Source organism: Monomorium pharaonis, chromosome 4, assembly GCF_013373865.1.
Source record: "Monomorium pharaonis isolate MP-MQ-018 chromosome 4, ASM1337386v2, whole genome shotgun sequence".
NCBI lineage: Eukaryota > Metazoa > Arthropoda > Insecta > Hymenoptera > Formicidae > Monomorium > Monomorium pharaonis.
The window spans coordinates 14367600-14389393 of record NC_050470.1 but is presented as its reverse complement, the minus strand read 5'-3'; the positions used below and the strand labels follow the sequence as shown (position 1 = coordinate 14389393).

At 39.4% G+C, this 21794-nt stretch overlaps 2 protein-coding genes across 2 annotated transcripts; one reads left to right on the top strand and one right to left on the bottom strand.

The window, feature by feature from the left end:
* Positions 1–464: 464 nt before the first annotated feature.
* On the bottom strand, positions 465–1262 carry LOC118645330 (uncharacterized protein K02A2.6-like). Its single transcript, XM_036286202.1, has one exon. The coding sequence runs from the start codon at positions 1260–1262 to the stop codon at positions 465–467; it is 798 nt and encodes a 265-aa protein (XP_036142095.1).
* A 16022-nt stretch (positions 1263–17284) lies between these two features.
* On the top strand, positions 17285–18054 carry LOC118645060. The gene is made up of 2 exons (XM_036285386.1): positions 17285–17531; positions 17770–18054. Exons 1-2 carry the CDS (start codon positions 17388–17390, stop codon positions 17977–17979), a joined length of 354 nt encoding a protein of 117 aa, XP_036141279.1. The 5' UTR covers positions 17285–17387; the 3' UTR covers positions 17980–18054.
* Positions 18055–21794: the final 3740 nt, after the last annotated feature.

Sequence of the window (21794 nt, the reverse complement as noted above, 5' to 3'; positions counted from 1 at the left end):
TCCCGGGCTCTACCTCTACGGGTATCGGCGGTGGCGGTGCCGGTCCGTAAACTCGGATGGGCTCCAGGGTCGGCCGTTGTTCTCCGGTTGCTGCTGGCTGCGGTGTGGCCAGTTTTGGTCGTGGTGGCCTGGTGGGCGGTGGCTGGAGCATCCAGGCGTTCTTGGTCTGGTTCCGCCGGTCGGAGGGCTGAATGAGCCGTCCGTTCCGATGTCCGACAAGGGCTACTCTGGCCGCTGGTCGTGCCGTTGTTGTTGGCTGCTCGGGAGCGACAGCTGGTCGCTCGAAGCCCGGCTGTGTTGGGTCGTATTCCTCGTCATCGTTGAGATAGGCGTTGATGGCTTCCAAGATCTCGTCGTGCGCCATGGTCGGAACGCGAGTGAGGCAGAGATTTTCGAATTTCTGGCTGGTGCCTCACAATTGCCCTCCCCTCCTGAGGCCCGTTTGTTGTGTTTTGGTGGATTCTTTAACGTTCGTCGTCCGTGTTTTCATCTCCACCGCTGGAGTGCCGATGGGAATCGGTGGCCTTCAGGTCCTGTACGTGTGTGTGTCGATACCATTTTCCCCCTTTACTGCGTAGGTCGACAATTACGGGTGAGATAATGCGGCGGACCTCTAAGGGTCCGATAAATTTTGGGGCTAATTTCGCATTGAAGGCCTCGGCGCGCTTTGAGAGGGGGTGGTCGTGCTTCCATACCCATTCCCCTAGTTTTGGTTGCCAATTGCGGCGGCGCAAGTTATAATATTTTTCCTGCCGCTGAAAGGCACGCGCGTTCTGTATGCGTACGAATTCGTGTGTTTCTCGGAGTCGTTTCTGCAGCGCGTGAGGACGTGGCCGTTCGGTTTCGGTGGGGGGCTCGGTCGGCCGCCTAAGCTCGCGCCCGTACATGAGATACGCCGGTGTATACCCGGTGGCGTCATGTTTTGCGGTATTGTATGCGAATTGGAGTTCACCAATATGCTCGTCCCAAGCGCGGTGATTTCGCCGGACGTACTGTGAGATCATTGTTTTCAGGACCCGGTTGGTTCTCTCGACGGGATTGCAGTGGGGCGCATAGGCCGGCGTAAGGCGGTGACGGATGCCGTTTCCGGCAAGTAGGTCTTTGAGTTGGGATGACCGCAGCTGGGTGCCGTTGTCCGACAGTATTTCTTCCGGACACCCGTGTTGTAATATGACTGCCCCCGTAAGTTTTTCTACTACGTTTTTCGCGGTCGCGCGTCGCAGTGTGCGAGCTTCTAACCATTTTGTAAATCGATCCTGCATTGTTAGGATTCACGTATGTCCCCTCGTAGTACGTGGCAAGGGTCCGACCAGGTCTATGGCTACTTGTTGCCATGGCCTGGTGACGGCAGTGGGGTGCAGGAAACCTGCGGGTCGTACCTGGGCAGGTTTGTGCGCGAGGCACTCGGGGCACCGACGTACGTAACGCGCGATCTCGCCGAACATGCCGGGCCAATAGTAAAACTCCGCGATACGGGTAATAGTTTTCGCGATGCCGAGGTGCCCCGCGGTCGGCTGGTCGTGGTATCGGTGTAGGAGTTCCTCGCGTTTCCCGGCCGGTACGCACTCTTTCCACTGCGTCTCCGGGGGCGTGTCTCGGAAGTCTAGCGTGTGCAGGACATGCCTCCGAAGCCGGCCCCCTTTGATCCGGAAGTCGGGTGCATCTTGGGGTGTTTGCTTGACTGTTTGCCACATGCGCCGGTACCACGGACATTTTGGGAGGACGATGGCGCTTACGGTGGTCTGGCGGGAGAGCGCGTCGGCTACTCGGTTTAGGGATCCCTTACGATACTGTACCTCGAAGCTGAATTGCTGGAGCTCGAAAGCCCATCGGCCGAGTCGCCCAGCCGGTGAGTCGAGCGTCCTCAGCCAGCGTAGTGACTGGTGGTCTGTAACGACCTTGAAGTGGTATCCTTCGAGGTAGCAGCGCATGCGTCTTATGCCCCATACGACCGCGAGGCACTCGAGCTCGGTGGCACTATAATTACGTTCAGCCGCGTTGAGGGTCCGGCTGGCGTATGCGATCACCCGTTCTCCCTCGGGAAAGTTCTGCGTGAGGACCGCGCCCAAACCCGACGCGCTCGCATCCGTTTGCAATACGAACTGACGGGTAAAATCGGGACAGGCTAATATCGGCGCGGTGGTCAACGTGCGTTTTAATTCGTTAAAGGCGGTATCTTGTTCGGTTCCCCATTGCCACGATGCCTTTTTACGTGTCAATGCGGTTAACGGGGCGGCGATCGTGGCGAAGTCTTTGATGAAGCGCCGGTACCACGAGGCGATTCCGAGAAATTGCCGTACTTGCCGGACGGTTTTCGGAGGTTCCCATCGAGTGATCGCGTCGGTCTTCTCGGGATCGGTTCGTATCCCGTCGCGGTCAACCACGTGTCCGAGGTACGTCAGTCGATTTACGCCAAACTTGCATTTCGCGGGGTTTAGTCGGAGGCGGGCCTCGCGCAGTCGCCGGAATACCTCGTGCAGCGTCTGTAGGTGTTCAGCAAATGAGTCGTTGACGATTATAATATCGTCCAGGTATACAAATACGTGCGGCTCGAGTTCGGGCCCCAGAACCGCGTCCAGCAAGCGCTAAAATGTCGCGGGAGCGGAGTGTAGCCCGAACGGCATTACCCGGAATTGTAAGAGTCCCTTTCCCGGCACGGTAAATGCAGTGATCGGCCGACTGGCGGGATCGAGCGGCACCTGCCAGTACCCGTTTTTTAGGTCTATCGTTGTTAGGTATCGCGCCCCGCGCAATTTGTCCAGTGTCGCGGAAATCTGTGGTAGCGGGTACGCGTCGGCTTCGGTTACTTCGTTCACTCGGCGGAAGTCCACGCAGAACCGCGGCTTTCCGTCCTTCTTTCGCACGATGACGATAGGCGAGCTCCAGGGGCTACGCGAGGGCTCTATAACTCCTTCCCGTAGCATTTCTTCTACTTCGGCGTCGATGATCGATTGCATAGCCGGGTTGCGTGGTCGGTACCGTTGTTTTATTGGCGGATGATCTTTTACGCGTATCGTATGCTGGACGCGGTCGGTAGGTCCGTGTACGTCCTCGAACAATGGCAGTTCGGTATCCAAAAACTCCCGCAGCTGCCCTTCTTCGGTAGGCGTAAGGTCGCGGCAATTAGACGCGGAGAGAAGCTTCGGTGAGACCGCGGCGGCGCGCCGTATCGGTGGCGGAGGAATCGCCTGGCGCAGGCGGGCCCAGAGGTCGACGCCGATTAGAACTTCGGCGTCGAGTCCAGGCATAATCTGGAGGTCGTGCAGGATCACTCGACCGTTTACTGCGATCGGTAGGGTCATGTACCCGACAATCTCGGTGCTCGACCCGTCCGCCAGGTGTACTCGACCGGCGGCGGTTTTCGCTGTCAGCCCGGTGTTTCGTAGTTGCGCGGCGGTATGGGAGCTCACGAACGATGCCTCAGATCCGGTGTCCAGTAACGCGAGAAAAGCCCGACCGCGTATTCGAATCGGTAGGTGCGGCCGCGGTTTATAGACTATTCGGAGGGACGGGGCGCGGTCGCGCTTTTCTCGGCCCTGGCGGCGTTTCCCGGCGGGGGGTGGCAATCCCTCGTAAAGACGCCATCCCTGCCGCATTGCGAGCAGAATTTTTTCGGTATACGGCGGCAATCAAACCGAGTGTGCCCCCGCTGCTTGCAGCGCCAGCAGCATTCGGTTTTGTCGTATGTGGTGGCGGCGGTCACGGGGCTCCGCGGTGTCGCTTGCCGCGATCGGCATTGCTCGTCTAGTACCTCGAAGTCTTCCGCGTGCCGTAATAATTCATTTACGCGGACGATACCGTCGCGGCGCACGTATAGCTTATACCGTGGCTCCATATTCTCGTACAATATGTCCAGCTGGTCGACGACCGTATACCCCCCCGCGCGTCGCATCATTGTTAATATTTCAGTGGCGTATTTACGGTATTTCTCCCCGGGTTTTTGCATTCGCGCCTGGATTTCGCGACGGAGCTGCGTGAGGTAGCGGCGTGGCAAATAATATTCGCGGAATTCAGTTATAAATTCATCCCACCTTTCCCAGTTTTGGCGGTTATTTCGGAACCACAGGAGGGCCTCCCCTTTCAATAAATCGGGGAGCCCTCGTAGCAGTTGCTGGTCGCTGTACCCGTACTCTGTTTTTAATTCTTCTACTCGCTCTAGGAATGACATCGGGTCCTTGCCCTCGAAGTGGCATCCCCATTTTCGAATTTGATTCATGGCTTTTGCCTGTGATTCCGCGGGGGGGTCTTCTTCGGGGGGAATTACCGTGACGTGCGGTACGTCCGAAGATGGTCCCGGGGGGACGGACATATTGGTGAATCTCTCGGGGTGGAGTGTCACGAATTGGCTTAATCGGCGACGTAGGTCATCTAACGTTCCGTGTGTTTCCAGGCCGGTTTTCGCGAGTATATCTTTTAATTCGTCTTTGGACGCGTTATATATCCACTGCTTCGGCATCGAGTGGCAGGAGCGTAGTACGACGGTTTCGCTGCTTCCCGGTACGTTTCTATCGGTCCCTGTTCGGGCGCCAAATTGTAATAGCCGTGTTTCCCTGCGCGGGCAAGTTTATCGGGAACTAGGGCAGGAAAGGCCGCAGAAACAGCGAAAAGCGTACGTTCTAATAATAATTAAGTATATTTTGTGTCGAAAGGTATCTGTACATCTATTTACAATTATTTACAGTGTACCGCGGCGGGATATTCCTTGCGGCGGTGCGCGCGTGCTCGCGGCGTCAGCTGTGCGGTCGGGCGAGCTTGACGAGACGCGGTGGCGGCGGGGTCTCGAGGTGAGCGCGTGATCGTTTTCGGGCCGTTGTGGTGCGCGGCGCGCGTGATCTCGTTTCTCGGAAAACGGGTAGGGTTTTGCCGAATTGGTCACGGTATCCCGAGAAGACTCGGGCGAGGCGGAGAACACTCTTTGGCAAATATTACATTTTAACATTTAATTACATATTCTTTTTAAGCTTACATGCATTATTACCCAAATGTATGCATACCTGAATATTTTCTTATTATTTAACTCTTTATTCATATATTATTCATATTTGTACATATTTTATGTTATACAAAATTAAACAATGATATAAAATTTTACTAATATACAGGGTGTCCCTAAGCACCCACGCCAATGCTTGTAAAGAGGTAGAAGGGATCGAGACAAACATAAATACCCAATATTGTTTGGGTTTGGTCCACCAATAATCGAGATATTAATTTTTTTAATTGTGCGAATGAGAGCACGCGGAAGGAAGAGCTCGAGCCGCTCGAGCCGTAGCACGGCCCACTGTCCAAGGCTGCCAGTTTTGATGCTCTGCCACCTAGTCGGTGTGACGCAAAGCTGTAGTGGTGGCAACACACACGGAAGAAACTGTGTACGTGTGCTGCTCGGCGCTCACATGTACACGGCTTCTTCCGTGTGTGTTGCCACCACTACAGCTTTGCGTCACACCGACTAGGTGGCAGAGCATCAAAACTGGCAGCCTTGGTTGCCACCACTACAGCTTTGCGTCACACCGACTAGGTGGCAGAGCATCAAAACTGGCAGCCTTGCCACTGTCTCGAGTATTGGCGCCGGCGGCCGGGGGGAAGAGGGAGAGTCGCGCCGCTCTGTGCTTCGCTGCTCCCACGTCCCACCGCACCGCGTCTAGACTCGCATCAATGGCCGCTCTCGCGTCCCACCGCACCGCGCCAAGACTCGCGTCGTTACACACATTCATGACAAATGACATAATTATGAATATAGTAAATTAATTAAAATTTTTGGTACATTCACGATAGATTCTTTCTTTTTCTTAAATATCTTATTTACAGTATCATACAATTCTAACTTTGTTTCTTATCGAATTGTATCGTACTGTTAAATCTTTGATAACGAAAACATTGATAAAAAATTATCCTAAAATTCACGATTGATTCTCAAATTGAGTTTTTTTATACGTGTATTATAATATTTGCCACATCGAGTTCTCTCATCGTTATCTTTTTCTCTTACACGATGTCTTCATAGATATTTTTTCATACTGCAACAATGAAACATACTTAACTAACAGGAAATGAGAGAACGACAGAAAATGATATCATTTCTTGAAATTTTTTTTTTTTGATTCAGAGAAATGATGGATTGTGAAATATAAAACGATTAGATTCTCGTGTTTTTTTTTAAATAAATCACTGAAAATCTATCGTAATTAGTAAGTATTTCGGATAAGTATTTCGCACATTTTAGTACGACACCTCTCTCTCTCTCTCTCTCTCTCTCTCTCTCTCTCTCTCTCTCTCTCTCTCTCTCTCTCTCTCTCTCTCTCTCTCTCTCTCTCTCTCCCCCCCCCCCTCTCTCTCTCTCTTTCTCCCCCCCCTCTCTCTCTCTCTCTCTTTCTCCCCCCTCTCTCTCCCCCCCCTCTCTCTCTCTCTCTCTCTCTCTCTCTCGCGAGAGGACATTAATGCCGATACTGCGACTAACAGACTTTTGCGTCAATTAATTGACCAATTAAAACAATCTGAAGCGAGATTTTCAGCTTTTGCTGAAGAACAGCGGCGCACCAATAGTGTACTCAACGACAAATTAAATCATCTAAATAGTTTAGCGTGCAGTGTTGAGCGAAATGGTCAACGCATAGATGCGTTGGAACAGCAATGTGCTGCCCTCGAAAGTGCAGTCCGCGATTTTAAGGGCGATTGTAAGCTTTCTCTTCCTGCCTCGTGCAGTCCTACTGAAGATGCTCTTATCCTTTCCGGGGTTCCTGCTACGATGCCTATTTCTCCTTCTGAGTGCGCTCGAAACATATTTACGGCCTTGGGAATTCCTGATTTGTCCTGTCATATTCTTAAGGTTAGATCTGTTACTCGCAGGAATCAATCCGGGGCTGTCCGAGATCCACCTGGGCCAATCTCATCCACTAAATCTCTTATTATCACTGTAGCCTCAAGTGCCGTCCGTGACTTAGTTATAGCTAAAAAGCGAGAACGAGATACGCTTACTCAGAGGGAAATTTGCTGTAATGATTCTAGCAGGAGTGTGCATGTCAATGAGCTTCTACCAAGGGACATTTATGAGCTCCTTCAAAAGACTAAGCAAGTTGCCAAAGCTAATTCATATACATATGTCTGGGTAAAGAATGGTCGTATTCACGTCAGGCATTCTGATGGCAAACCCATCATCTATATTAACTCAGAGAGTGACCTTGGTGGGCTCATTTGACCTGCTAATCTTGCTTCGTCCTCGTCTCCCGTTGCGCGTGGTTATTCAACTCTCAACTCGTCTTTCCGTGTAGCTCAATTTAATGCCAATTCCTTGCGTGGACACATTGACTTTATCAGACTGCACTTTAATACCATCCCATATCATGTTATCTCAGTCTCTGAGACTTGGCTCCATGCCGGTGTCTCAGATGACCTTGTTGCGTTGGATGGCTATTTTTTAATTAGAAATGATCGTGTTGGAAACATTGGTGGAGGTGTTGCTTGTTACCTCCACAAATCATTACGAGCTACCATCGTTGCTGCGTCATCGGGTGGCCAATTAAATGACCCTGAATACTTAATAATTGATATTCGCTTACCGCTTAATGAACCGATACTGTTCGCGTCTATTTACAGAAGACCGAAGGGCAACCTTCTTCAAGATTTTGTTGGGTCGTTAACTAGCGTCTCTCACCTTTATAAAAACATAATTATTGGCGGTGACCTTAACTGTAATCTGTTATCTAACCAGTACGAAGCGACTTATTTGCGTCAACTTATGTTTAGTCTCTCACTGTATATCATTCCATCAGATACCACTCATCACACTGCTACTTCTAACTCATGTCTCGATGTCCTGATAGTGGATGATAGTGATAAGGTTTTATCTTTTGCTAAATCATCCAGCTCTTTCATTGCTGGTCATGATCTTCTCTCTCTTTCGCTGTCACTCTTTTCTCCTATTAATACTGAACGTTCCTATACTCGACGATGTTTTAAAAACATCAATGTCACTGAGTTTTGTGAATTCCTTTCTATTAGTGTTAATAATGCCAATTGTACTCGTACTAATTTGTCTAGGGAAGCTTATGTGCATGAATCTAGTACCTTACTTTCCTGTACTTTACGTGCTGCACTAGATGTGTTCGCGCCTACCCGTTCTTTTGTCTCCAGGGGGCCACCTTTGCGATGGCTTACTGAAGAACTTAAGTCTCGTCTTCGCGTTCGCAACACGTTATTTAAGCAGGCTAAACGTTCCAATAGCTTGCTTGGCTTTCTTAGGTACAGACTCTTCAGGAACCAGCTTAATCTTGATATCAAGCGTGCTAAGAGTGAGTTTTTTCTCGGTTCTTTAAATAACATTACTGAACCTGCCAAATTATGGCGAGAGCTAGCTCGCCTTGGTCTCGTTAAATCCACCTTGGTCTCTCCTCTTCACTTTTTTTCCTTGTCTCAATTAAATTCTTATTACACCTTTGTCTCCTCGGCCGTACCTTTGTGTTTTTCCGATTTTATATCAGCTATCTCCTGCATCACCTGTCCTCCTTGTCAGTCTGAGTTTGTATTTTCTCTGGTTACACCTAATTCTATCTATAAACTTATAACTGCTCACCCCCTTCACTCGTATGCTTCCGGCGCTGATGGTATCCCCTTTTTTATTTTACGTATTGCTTGGCCTTGTATATCTTCCTGGCTTACCGATCTCTTTAATAATTCACTAAAGCTCTCTTCATTTCCTTCTGAGTGGAAGAATGCTCTAATACGCCCTTTATCGAAAATTCGTAAACCTCTGTCTCCGTCTGACACGCGACCGATTGCTAATTTGCCTGAACTATCTAAAACTCTTGAAAGGATTGTCGCTGATCAGATAGTTAATTATCTAAACTCAAACAATATACTTGACCCTAGGCAGTCTGCGTATCGTTCTGGCTTTAACACTCAATCTGCTCTTCTTCGTATATGTAATGATGTCAGGGCAGGGATAGATGGTGGACTTATTACTATTATGGTATTATTCGATTTCAGTAAGGCGTTCGACACTGTCCCGCATCTTTATCTTCTTATCAAGCTCAAAAAACTTGGCTTCTCCGATTCTGTGGTCACTTGGTTTTACTCTTACTTAACATGCCGTTCTCAAGCTGTAATTGATGATGAAGGAAATCGTTCTGAATGGCTTCACACTTCCCTTGGTGTTCCTCAAGGCTCAATGCTTGAACCACTTTTATTCTTGCTTTTCATTAATGATATTAGCAATGTCCTGTCTTTCACCAGCCATATGCTCTTTGCCGACGATCTGCAAATTTATTTGTCCTGCCCTCCAGCAGACATTCTTCGTGGTCTTGAATTGATCTCAAGGGATGTGAATGCCATATTTGATTACACTATTGTCAATGGTCTTAGACTTAATCTTACTAAGTCTAAGGCCATTATCCTTGGCAGCCAAAAACATGTTAATTGCATCGACACTTCTTTTCTTCCTCCGATTATCGTTGATTGTACGCCTTTGCTTTTTGTGAGTGAAGTGAGAAATCTGGGCGTTATTTTCACGTCTAACCTGTCATGGCATAAACACATCATACAAGTTTCAAAGAACGTTCACCATGCTCTGTATAAATTAAAATTTAACCGAAACTCTCTCTCTACCGAACTCAGAATTAAACTGGTCAATACTTTGATCCAGCCACATATTGATTACTGTTGCCTTGTCTATCATGGATTGAGTAAAGAACTTAATACTAAGCTGCAACGACTAGTCAACTGCTGTATAAGATTCATTTTTAATCTTAAGCGAGATGAACATATTACGCTGTTTAGACATCGTCTTGAGTGGCTTTCGGTTGAAAACAGGAGACTGTACTTTCTAGGCTGTCCAACTTATCGGATTCTCCACTTGCACGCTCCGTCTTACTTATGTGAACTATTTACCCCTCCTGATCCTTCAGTTAGAAAATCAGATCGCACAACTTCTTTGTCTCATGTTTTTCATATTCCTCTTCATAGAACTACCACTTACAGAAATTCCTTTCATCTCTCCCCGGTATATTTTTGGCACTCTCTCCCTACAAACATTGTATCCGCTCCTTCGCTTGACTCTTTCAAGACCCTTCTTCGCTCATTTCTGCGGGCATCTGAGTTAGCATGATTTTTCAATCTTGTATTGTCTGTCTTGCTTTCTGTCATTCTCATCGTCTCCCTTAATTCTCAGCTTTAGCACTTTACTTGTATAGTTAATATTAAGATTTAGATTAGTCATATAGTTATACTTATATCAATGCGATTTTTCATTACGTTAGCCATTTTTGCGTATATTTTGTTTCAAAAGTGTATTCTATTTTTTGTTATCATACTTTGCCCTATAGCCTAGGCTCGGGCATAATAAATATCTCTCTCTCTCTCTCTCACTCTCTCTCTCTCTCTCTCTCTCTCCAAAGTTTTCTAGCGAGAGTGCGTGGATCTATGCGGAAAATCAGTATATTTTCCATGCGGGTCATACATGTCGCGACAGGTAGACATTTATAGTGACGTGTATATTAATTAAAGTTACGTACGTGAGTGGGCGCCCGTATCGATAGGATCGGCATCAGCCGATACCTACTAATATGGTCGATGAATATGCGGAATATAGATGTGCCGCATGTAAGAAGGAAATAAAAAGTCAGGTTGTGACATGTAAGTCATGTGTCAAACTTTTCTTCCATCCTGGATGTGCAAGTAAACATAAGGTGTATGACAGAAATCGAGAATACGTGTCTTGTCCTGGCCCATATGAGAAGTTCACAGTAGACAGTGAAAAAGATATAGATGTGAAAAAAACACCAATACAGACGGGAAGCGGTAGAGAAAGACTAAGTTCTACGGGATCGACGGGAAGTGGCAGAAGCAGAGCGATAGGAGTCAACGTGGGCATGGATACGAAAATTGATTGGCTAGTAAGAACTATGAGAGAGATGAAAGATGAAATGGCATGCAAACGAGAAATAAAAATGCTGATTGAGGAAACAGTGCAAGAGGAAATAAAAGCTATTAAACAAGAAATGGAAGACCTACAAAAAATAATACGAGGAGGAATGCAGGCGTCAGCGGAAAATGTGCGCGGCAGTTACAGTGAGGCAATAAAGAAAAAGAAGGAAAACATCATAATCATCAAACCGAAGACTCAGCAAGAAAGTGAGACCACTAAAAAAATAATAAAAGAAAAAGTTGATATTAAGAATATGCCAATGGGGATAACAAAGGTACGAAAAGGAAGAGAAGGAACAGTAATTCTAGGATGTGAGACCGGAGAAGAAATAGATAAATTAAAAGATGTAGTACAGTCTAAACTAGGTGACAATTATAATGTTACAGAATCACTACAAAAGAAGCCGAATATAAAAATTGTTAATATTAGCGAGGAAGAAATAGAGTTGGATGACGATGAGCTAATAGATACAATACAGAAACAGAATAGTATTGGTGAATCTCGTATAAGCATAGTTAAGAAAATCCCGAAAAGAAAAAATATGGATGATAGTCAATCTAGAAGAAAAAGAAAAGAAGGTAGATCTTTAATAATTGAAGTAGATGAAGTAACACATGAATTGATGTTAAAAAAAGAAAAGTTGAATATAGGCTGGAGAAAATGTCCTGTGTTCAATCACGTCAGCATAAAGAGATGTTTCAAGTGCTGGGGATTCTACCACATTGCAAAAAACTGTACGAGAGATGAAACGTGTCATAAATGTACAGGAAAGCATAAAGCAAGTGAATGTAGAGAGAAGCAGAACAAATGTGTAAATTGTATGTTTAAAATAAAAACATATAATTTAAAAATAAAAGACGATCATGATGCTCTGGATCCGGAATGCCCGACATATAAGAGGGCTATCGAAGAGGAGAAGAGGAGAGGTGGATGGGAAGCCAAAAAATAGCAATTACAGAAAGAAGAGGATCAGATAATATATACAAATGCGCAAAGTTTAATGGCACATAAGGACGAGATACAGCATCAGATTATGAAGAAATTAAATCCGGCAGTTATTGCATTGTCGGAGTCGAGACTGATTGCGGAAATTGAAGACAGTGAAATAAGTGTACCGGGATACAGTGTGGTTAGATGCGACGCGGAAAATAGAAATACAGGGGGGGTTGCTCTGTATGTAAGAGATGATATCAAGTATGAAATAGTAGTATTGAAAAAATTAGAAAGGATTGTGTGGTGCGTTGCAATAGAAGTGAAAGAAAAATTATTTAAAGGAGTGTTAATGGTAATATATCATTCACCGAGTGCGTCACATGGAGAGTTTATAGGATTCTTAGAGGAGATAGTAGAAGAATTAACGATAAAAGAAGAGTGTATAATATTAGGAGACTTTAATATAGATTGTATGACAAACTCTTATTATACAAATAAACTACTAACGACTATGCAAAGTCTAGGTATGAAGCAATATGTGGATAAACCAACGAGAGTTACCGAAAATAGTAAAACAATTATAGATCTAGTTTTTGCGAATAAAGATATAAATGTAGAAGTCAAGTACGAACCTAAGATAACGGATCATGCGTGGATAAAAGTCGTGATAAATACAAACAAGACTGTAAATAAATATAAAGAATTCAGTGGCAGGGATTATAGTAGATATAATGCGCATGAGTTTATTAAGCTAGTGGAGAGTAATTTAGAAAAAAGATATGATTTAGATATTAATGAGTTAGATATTAATGTAAAGGCAAAGAATTTAATTAATAGTATTGTAGATGCGCTAGACATCTCAGCACCTAAGAAAATTTTTAAAATACCGAAAATATGGGAAGGGAAAAAATGGTATTCAAAGGAAATAGAAGAGCTAGCGACTAGAAGAGATGAGGCTTATAGAAAAGCACTGTACGATAGCACGGAACAAAACTGGCAACAATTTAAAATAGAAAGAAATGCAGTAGTTAGTTTAATTAGAACAAAGAAAAAAGAATATTATGAAAACATGATTGATCATAATAGTAACAATCCCACAACTATGTGGAAATCATTAAAAGAAATTATTAGAGGAGGACCAATAGGCGCGAAAGTTGTAGGAAAAATAGATTTTGAAATATTAGACAATAATATAGAGTGTGATATAGCTGATAAATTTAACTTATATTATATACAAAGTATTAAAGACATAATAAAATCTATAGATAAGAATTATACAACGAGCACAAATAAGAGAACTATTTATTGTATTGAAAAGATGGGAGAGCTAGAAAAATTTGAATCAATTACGACAGAACAAGTAAGAAAAATCATTAGGGAATTACCAAAAAAGAAAGGTACAGAAGAAGGAATAACTAGCGATATATTAAAAACGGTATTTTGTGTCATAGAAGAGGAATATTGTGATATAATAAATAAGTCATTGAGTGAGGATTGTTTCTTGAAAGAGTGGAAAACATCCACGATAATTCCAATACCAAAAGTAGAGAAACCTAAGAGGGCAAGTGATTATAGGCCTATTAATATATTACCAATATATGAAAAAGTATTAGAGATAATAGTTAAAAAGCAAATTGAGGTCTACCTAGAAAGTAATAATATTATAACGGAACATCAGTCGGGCTTTAGGAAAAATTACTCGTGTGAAACAGCAATTCAAACAGTTATAGATGAATGGAAATTGATTATTAGTGAGAGACAAATAGTAGGAGTTATTTTTGTAGATCTTAAACGGGCTTTCGAGACAATTGATAGAGGAAGATTATTAGAGAAATTATACCAGTATGGTATTACAGGAACAGTTCTAGAATGGTTTAGGTCGTACTTAAAAGATAGAATGCAACAAGTTCAATTTAATGATAGACGGTCTAAAATAATGACTACGGAATACGGAGTGCCACAGGGTTCGGTATTGGGCCCATTGTTGTTTATAATATATATGAATGATATTGTTAACGTTTGCTCGGATGTGTGTAATATAAAAATGTTTGCGGACGATACGTTAATATATGTAACAGGTGAGAGTAGTGCGGAGATAGAGAGGAAATTGAATATTGCATTTAACGTAGTGGAGGAATGGATAAATATTAATAAACTGAAAATGAATGCGGGGAAAACAAAATATATGTTAGTTAGAGGTATAAGGAAAGAATTGAGAGGCAATACTATTGTGAGATGTTTGGATGGAAATGAGATTGAGCGCGTAGAAATAATAAAGTACTTGGGCATAATTATTGATGATAGACTTAGATTCAGCGGTCACTGTGATTACATGCTAAAGAAAATAGGGAAGAAAATAAGTTTTTTAAATAGAATAGGGAACTTTATCTCGGCTTACACTAGATGTACGATATACAAGACAATTATAGCACCTCACTTTGAGTATTGTGCAACGCTACTAATAGATATGGGGGATACACAGTTAAGTAGGCTCCAAATAGCGCAAAATAGAGCTATGAGAGTCATATGGCAATGTGACAAACGTACCAAAGTTAAATGTATGCACCAAGCGTTGCAATTTATGACCATAAGACAAAGGCTGTATTACAATATGTGCATATTTATTTTTAAGATCTTAAATAATATGATGCCGGAGCAATTTAGTAATAGACTTAGAATAGTAGAGGGAGAACGCGAAACTAGGCAGACAGGGGATATTGTTATTGAATTCCGAAAAACAAGAAGCGCGCAAAAAAGTTTATTTTATGAGGGTGTGTTAATGGACAACGCATTACCACACGAAGTTAAACATTGGTAATCGTTTAGAAATGTTGAAACGAATGCTAAAAGAATTTGTTTTATAAATGATGGTAGCATAAAATTGTATATAATATGTATTGAAAATAGCTGAGAAAGCCTAATAAAAGATCAATCAATCAATCAATCAATCTCTCCCTCCCGCTCTCTCCTCCTCCCTCTCTCCCCCCTCTCCCTTTCTCCCTCGCTCCCTCCCTCCTCTTCTCCCGCCTCCTCCCTCATACCCTCCCTCTCTCCCTCTCTCCCTCCCTCTCCCTCTCTCACCTCTCTCCTCATCTCCCTTCCCTCCTCTCTCCTCTCTCCCCCCTCTCCCCCTCTCCCTCTCTCCCTCTCTCCTCTCTCCCTCTCTCCCTCTCTCCTCTCTCCCTCTCTGTCCCTCTCTCCCTCTCCTCCCCCCCCCCCTCTCTCTCTCTCTCTCTCCTCTCTCTCTCTCTCTCTCTCTCTCTCTCTCTCACTCACTCTCTCCCTCTCAAGTACTCATAAATACAATAAATATTATCACTTTTAACAACATCTTCACATTGTACTATCTACTTATATTTTGTTTAATTTGAATAAAAATTTTTATTAAACCCGCTTGAAGAAAAAAATTAGCGAAAATTATCACTAGAACTGCAATAAATAATCAGCGCGATATTTTCTCTCTGAGTGTTGTATCGCGTTTAATATTAAAAGTGTTAAAGAAAAAGTAATCTCGTTAAAAAAAAATTTTATGACACATAATGAAACTCGAATAGTATTGATTGGAACTGTTGTTAGAAATGCTGTTTATTGTGTTTCTGTAAATACTTTAGAGGGAAAGATATTCTGCTAAAAAAACACGAGAATCTAATCGTTTTATATTTCACAATCCATCATTTCTCTGAATCAAAAAGAAAAAATTTCAAGAAATGATATCATTTTCTATCGTTCTCTCATTTCCTGTTAGTTAAGTATGTTTCATTGTTGCAGTATGAAAAAATATCTATGAAGACATCGTGTAAGAGAAAAAGATAACGATGAGAGAACTCGATGTGGCAAATATTATAATACACGTATAAAAAAACTCAATTTGAGAATCAATCGTGAATTTTAGGATAATTTTTTATCAATGTTTTTGTTATCAAAGATTTAACAGTACGATACAATTCGATAAGAAACAAAGTTAGAATTGTATGATACTGTAAATAAGATATTTAAGAAAAAGAAAGAATCTATCGTGAATGTACCAAAAATTTTAATTAATTTACTATATTCATAATTATGTCATTTGTCATGAATGTGTGTAACGACGCGAGTCTTGGCGCGGTGCGGTGGGACGCGAGAGCGGCCATTGATGCGAGTCTAGACGCGGTGCGGTGGGACGTGGGAGCAGCGAAGCACAGAGCGGCGCGACTCTCCCTCTTCCCCCCGGCCGCCGGCGCCAATACTCGAGACAGTGGCAAGGCTGCCAGTTTTGATGCTCTGCCACCTAGTCGGTGTGACGCAAAGCTGTAGTGGTGGCAACCAAGGCTGCCAGTTTTGATACTCTGCCACCTAGTCGGTGTGACGCAAAGCTGTAGTGGTGGCAACACACACGGAAGAAGCCGTGTACATGTGAGCGCCGAGCAGCACACGTACACAGTTTCTTCCGTGTGTGTTGCCACCACTACAGCTTTGCGTCACACCGACTAGGTGGCAGAGCATCAAAACTGGCAGCCTTGGTGGCAACACACACGGAAGAAGCCGTGTACATGTGAGCGCCGAGCAGCACACGTACACAGTTTCTTCCGTGTGTGTTACCACCACTACAGCTTTGCGTCACACCGATTAGGTGGCAGAGCATCAAAACTGGCAGCCTTGGACAGTGGGCCGTGCTACGGCTCGAGCGGCTCGAGCTCTTCCTTCCGCGCGCTCTCATTCGCACAATTAAAAAAATTAATATCTCGATTATTGGTGGACCAAACCCAAACAATATTGGGTATTTATGTTTGTCTCGATCCCTTCTACCTCTTTACAAGCATTGGCGTGGGTGCTTAGGGACACCCTGTATAATCATCTAAGCGTGTTGATAACATGGTCATTTTCGAAATCTCCATATTATTTTATATTCATATTATATTATATACATATTATTGTGGTAGCCATATTACCCCCGTTTTTCTTCAACTCATTATGCATTAGGGGGGGAAGGGAGGTTCCGTTTGTCTACGTTCTCAATTGCCTACATTTGCTTCATTTGCAAAAAAATTTTGCAAAAATTCCCGATTGCCGATACACAAAAATAAAACCTCCAATTGACGTCCATTGGACGTCTGTCATGGAAGTTTGAAACTTCCAGTGGACGTCCATTGGACATCCAAAACAGAGCCATTGAAAATCCATAGTTCCGCATTACGTACGTCCACTGGACTTCCACTGGACGTCGTCGTAGGAATTTGGACAGTTATCTTCAAAATTAAACACAAAGTATGTGAGATATCGCGAAATCCATTATTCCACATTTAATTCATAACCGCTTTCTTTTTTCGACAATAATTTTATTTTACTTACACACACATATACACACACACGTAATTGTATATAATTCTATATATATGTAATTTAAATGTAATGTAATGTATATATAATTTGAAACAAATATTTAAAAAAATATTTAAACAAAATATTTAACGCAAATCTTAGTATTATAATATAAAATTTTATTTATTAAAATATAATTGTATGTTATTATAGTAAAATAATAGGTTATGTTGACGGAATGGAGTCACCGCGCATTGTTGGAAATAACCAACAATACAAAATATTCAAATTTTTTTTAAATAATGGCAGCGGTAGAAGGATTCAAATCGTAGTCTGGAATGATGATATAGATAAAATCAGACATCACATCAATTTAAATAATGTAAATATTTTTTATTTAAATATAAAAATAATGTATAAAAATGACATAAATAATATAAATATATGTATATATAAATGTAATTAAATATATAAATAACATAAAGATTATGATATTATAAATAAAACTGGATATATTATAATAATAACAATATTTAAAATATAATATAATATGTATGTAATAATATTTTATGGTAATATTAAAAAAATATATATTTTACTAAAAATAATTTTAATTTAAGATCATTCATTTGGATGGTGTACAAGCTCGAAGCTCCAAAGTAGCTTCCTTTAATAATGGAAACACACCATTTGAACTATTAATTCGTAAAAACACTATTGTATCAAATTTAGGAAAATACGAACCAACTTCAAATTTAGAAATAGAACCAATGGCTATTAAACTAAACGAAATAATAAATGCAACGCAACGAATCAGTAAGTTCTATTAATTACACACACACACACACACACACACACACACACACACACACACACACACACACACACACACACACACACACATAATATATAAAATATTAAAACTATAAAAAATTTAAATTAATTATATAATTTAAATACATTTACATGATATAAAAATTTTTTTAATATTTTAAAATCTTAGAAATTAATTTTTACATATTATATAATCCATATTATATATTCCACTTTTAAATAAATATATTACTTTAGTTTTAGAAGCTTATGTAAAAACAAATTTTGCTGAGGCACATAATATTAAAAAAGATCAAACGATTGGATACGGTTCAATCACGGATGGCATATATAAAGTGGAAGTACATATTTTAAGTTTTACAAATGAAGAGTACTTTAAACTTGGAATACGTAAAGGAGATAAAGTTTAAATAATTGGACTTGCACAAACACAAAGTATTTAATATTTGATAATATTAAATAAAATTTAACAATTGGATTAAATAGTAAATAAAATTAATTAATTAAGTGAAATAATCATTTTATTATCATATATTTTTGCAGATGATTTTATATATTTAATAGTAAATAATTTAAAAGATATACGTAGACTAAATGGTCGAATGGATTTATCTTCTTTGTTAAAAGGAGTAATAAATTTAAAAAAAAGAAAATTAGAAGAAAATTCACGCAAAGTAATTAAATTATTTTAACATATGTAATACGTTACTTTAATAACTATTAAAATATTAGTGATATATGTTACGAGATCATGGCGAGAAAGGACCAATTTTAACATAAATACAAAATGTCTTTTACTGTGTAGCAATTAAATTTAAATTTATTATTATAGACAGAAAAGAAGAGATATTCTATATAATAACAACACAAGCGTGAAAACTATGGAAAACTACGATGAAAACAACGATCTTCGGTCATGAAGAACCGAAATAAAACGTAAAATAATTCAGAAATCCAAGAATTGCTACTGTTTATGTTAATTGTTTATGTTTATAAACAAAACTGTTTTGTAAATTGTTTATGTTTATGTTTATGTTTTAATGTTTATTTAACGTTTAATTGTATCAATAATTAATCCTTTTTTCTTATTATATTAATTGTTTAAAATTTTTTGGACTTTTTTTCATTTTTATTAGATTGGTTCTGTATCTTTTAAATGATATTGTAGACTATTGTAGACATCATTCATGCATTATAACTTTTCTCTATCGTAAAATTGCAACATGTGAACTAAATATATATATATATATATATATATATATATATATATATATAAGTTACACGTTTAATGTAAAATTAAATGTAATAAAAGTATATCTAAAAAAAGATGTATTTAATTAGATTTTTAAATTAGAAAGAATAAGAGAATTGATAGACTATATAATTGATAGACTATAAATAGAAAGAGGAAGAACAGAAAAAGGGAAGGAAAGAGAAAAAGAGAAAGAGAGAGAGAGAGAGAGAAAGAGAGAAAATAAAAGATAAGTATGTATGATTTGATAAACTAAATAGAAAAAGTAAAAAAGTAATAAAAATAAGTAAGCAATAAAAGTAAAAAAGTAAATAAAAGTATATCTAAACTTTTTATACCGATTGAAAAAACATGTATTTGATTTAGATTTTAATTAATATATTAAAAGAGAGAGAGAGAGAGAGAGACAAACAGAAAATAAAAAATTAAAAAAAGAGAGACAGAAAATAAAAAATAAGTATGTATAATTAATTTAAAATTTTAATGTAAATTTTAATGTAATTAAATTAATTTTATAAGTTATTAACTTTAATTCAATTTAGTTTTTAATTTTATTTAGTTTAAAAAAATAATTAACTTTTTATGTTTTTCTGTTATAATAATAACTTTAACTTTTTATGTTTTTATAATAACTTTAACTTTTTGTTTTTCGATTTTTTAATTAGAAAAAATAAGAGAATTGATAGACTAAATAGAAAGAGGAAGAACAGAAAAAGGGAAGGAAAGACAAAAAGAGAAAGAGAGAGAGAGAAAGAGATAAGATAAAAGATAAGTATGTATGATTTGATAAACTAAATAGAAAAAGTAAAAAAGTAATAAAAATAAGTAAGCAATAAAAGTAAAAAAGTAAATAAAAGTATATCTAAACTTTTTATACTGATTGAAAAAACATGTATTTGATTTAGATTTTAATTAATATATTAAAAGAAAGAGAGAGAGAGAGAGAGACAAACAGAAAATAAAAAATTTAAAAAGACAGAAAATAAAAAATAAGTATGTATAATTAATTTAAAATTTTAATGCAATTTTTAATGTAACTAAATCAATTTTATAAGTTATTAACTTTAATTCAATTTAGTTTTTAATTTTATTTAGTTTAAAAGAATAATTAACTTTTTATGTTTTTCTGTTCCACAACATATATTACATGTTATATAATTTTATAATTTATAAATAAAAAAATTAATATACATACATAAGTTACATGTTTAATGTAATGTTGTTATAAAAAGATGTATTTAATTCGATTTTTTAATTAGAAAAAATAAGAGAATTGATAGATAGAAAAAGGAAGTACAGGAAAAGGGAAGAAAGAGAGAAAGAGAGAGAGAAAGAGAAAGAAAATAAAAGATAAGTATAATTATATTTTAATATAATTATATTTTAATTAATATAGGTTACATTTGAAAGAATAAGAGAATTGAAAAATGAGAAATGATTTTTTGTGTCTTTACAAAAGACACTTTTAATCATAAAAATTAAGTCATAAGTATGTAACAAAAAGATACTTATTAAGACTAAATAGAGACACTTAAGACACTAAATAAGACACTTTACAAAAAGACACTTTTAATCATAAAAATTAAGTCATTTTGCGTAGCTATTTATTCATCATAATCATAAAAATTAAGTCATAAGTATGTAACAAAAAGTATGTAACAAAAAGACACTTATTAAGACTAAATAGAAACACTTAAAACACTAAATAAGCTGTCAAAACTATCACGAAGTAAGCCAAGCGAAAGAACCAATCCGCATCGCGGAAAAGAGGCAACAATAAATTCGATTCGATTTAACATCTCCTTTTTAATATAGAAATAATATTGATGTGAGCTTCCGATTGCGACCAGTCAGATTAAAATTGGTACACTTAATTTTAAGTCAATTCTGAGATCTCGAGATCTCTTGCGCGAGAAAGCTCACTTGAATTATTTTTCACAGATTCACATGTACACGCACGCACGCACGCACGCACGCACGCACTTACACACATACGCCAAGCCAGTACAAAGTACCACACATAGTGTTATATTAATTTTCAAATTGGACAACCGTATTTCCACAACTATGATAGACATATATGAAAATGAATTAAAATGTAATCAGAAAAAAAATAAAATTAATATAACTTTGTTTTGTTATTTTAATTTAATCTGAATCTCGATCTTTAATTAGATATAGACTTTAAAATTGTCTTAAGGATCTTTATATATATTTATAAAAAAAATGAGATATCTGATACTACAAAATGAGTGCCCAGTCAGAAATGTTTTGTTGATGCGACGTTGAATTAACGTCGAAAATCGAATGTCGAAATTCTGGTCGATTCGACGTCGAAAGTGTATAAAATATTGACGACTATTCAACTATCGTTTCGATTTAGCGTCAAGCTAAGGTCGAAATTTGATTGAAATATATACATATATATATATGTTTTTATCTTTTATTTTTTAGGTAAAAATATTAAAGAAAAGTAAACAATTGCATTTTTTTATTTATAACTGTAAGAATGACACTCAGGAAACACTTCTTGACCGAGGTATAGGTTTATGGTATCGT

Bases quoted from the DNA above. Each gene is read 5' to 3' on its own strand.
- LOC118645330 (XM_036286202.1), bottom strand. From the start codon at position 1,262: ATGCAGGATCGATTTACAAAATGGTTAGAAGCTCGCACACTGCGACGC.
- LOC118645060 (XM_036285386.1), top strand. From the start codon at position 17,388: ATGGAGTCACCGCGCATTGTTGGAAATAACCAACAATACAAAATATTC. The intron at 17,532-17,769 runs GTAAATATTTTT...TTTTAATTTAAG, and splicing joins ATCACATCAATTTAAATAAT to ATCATTCATTTGGATGGTGT.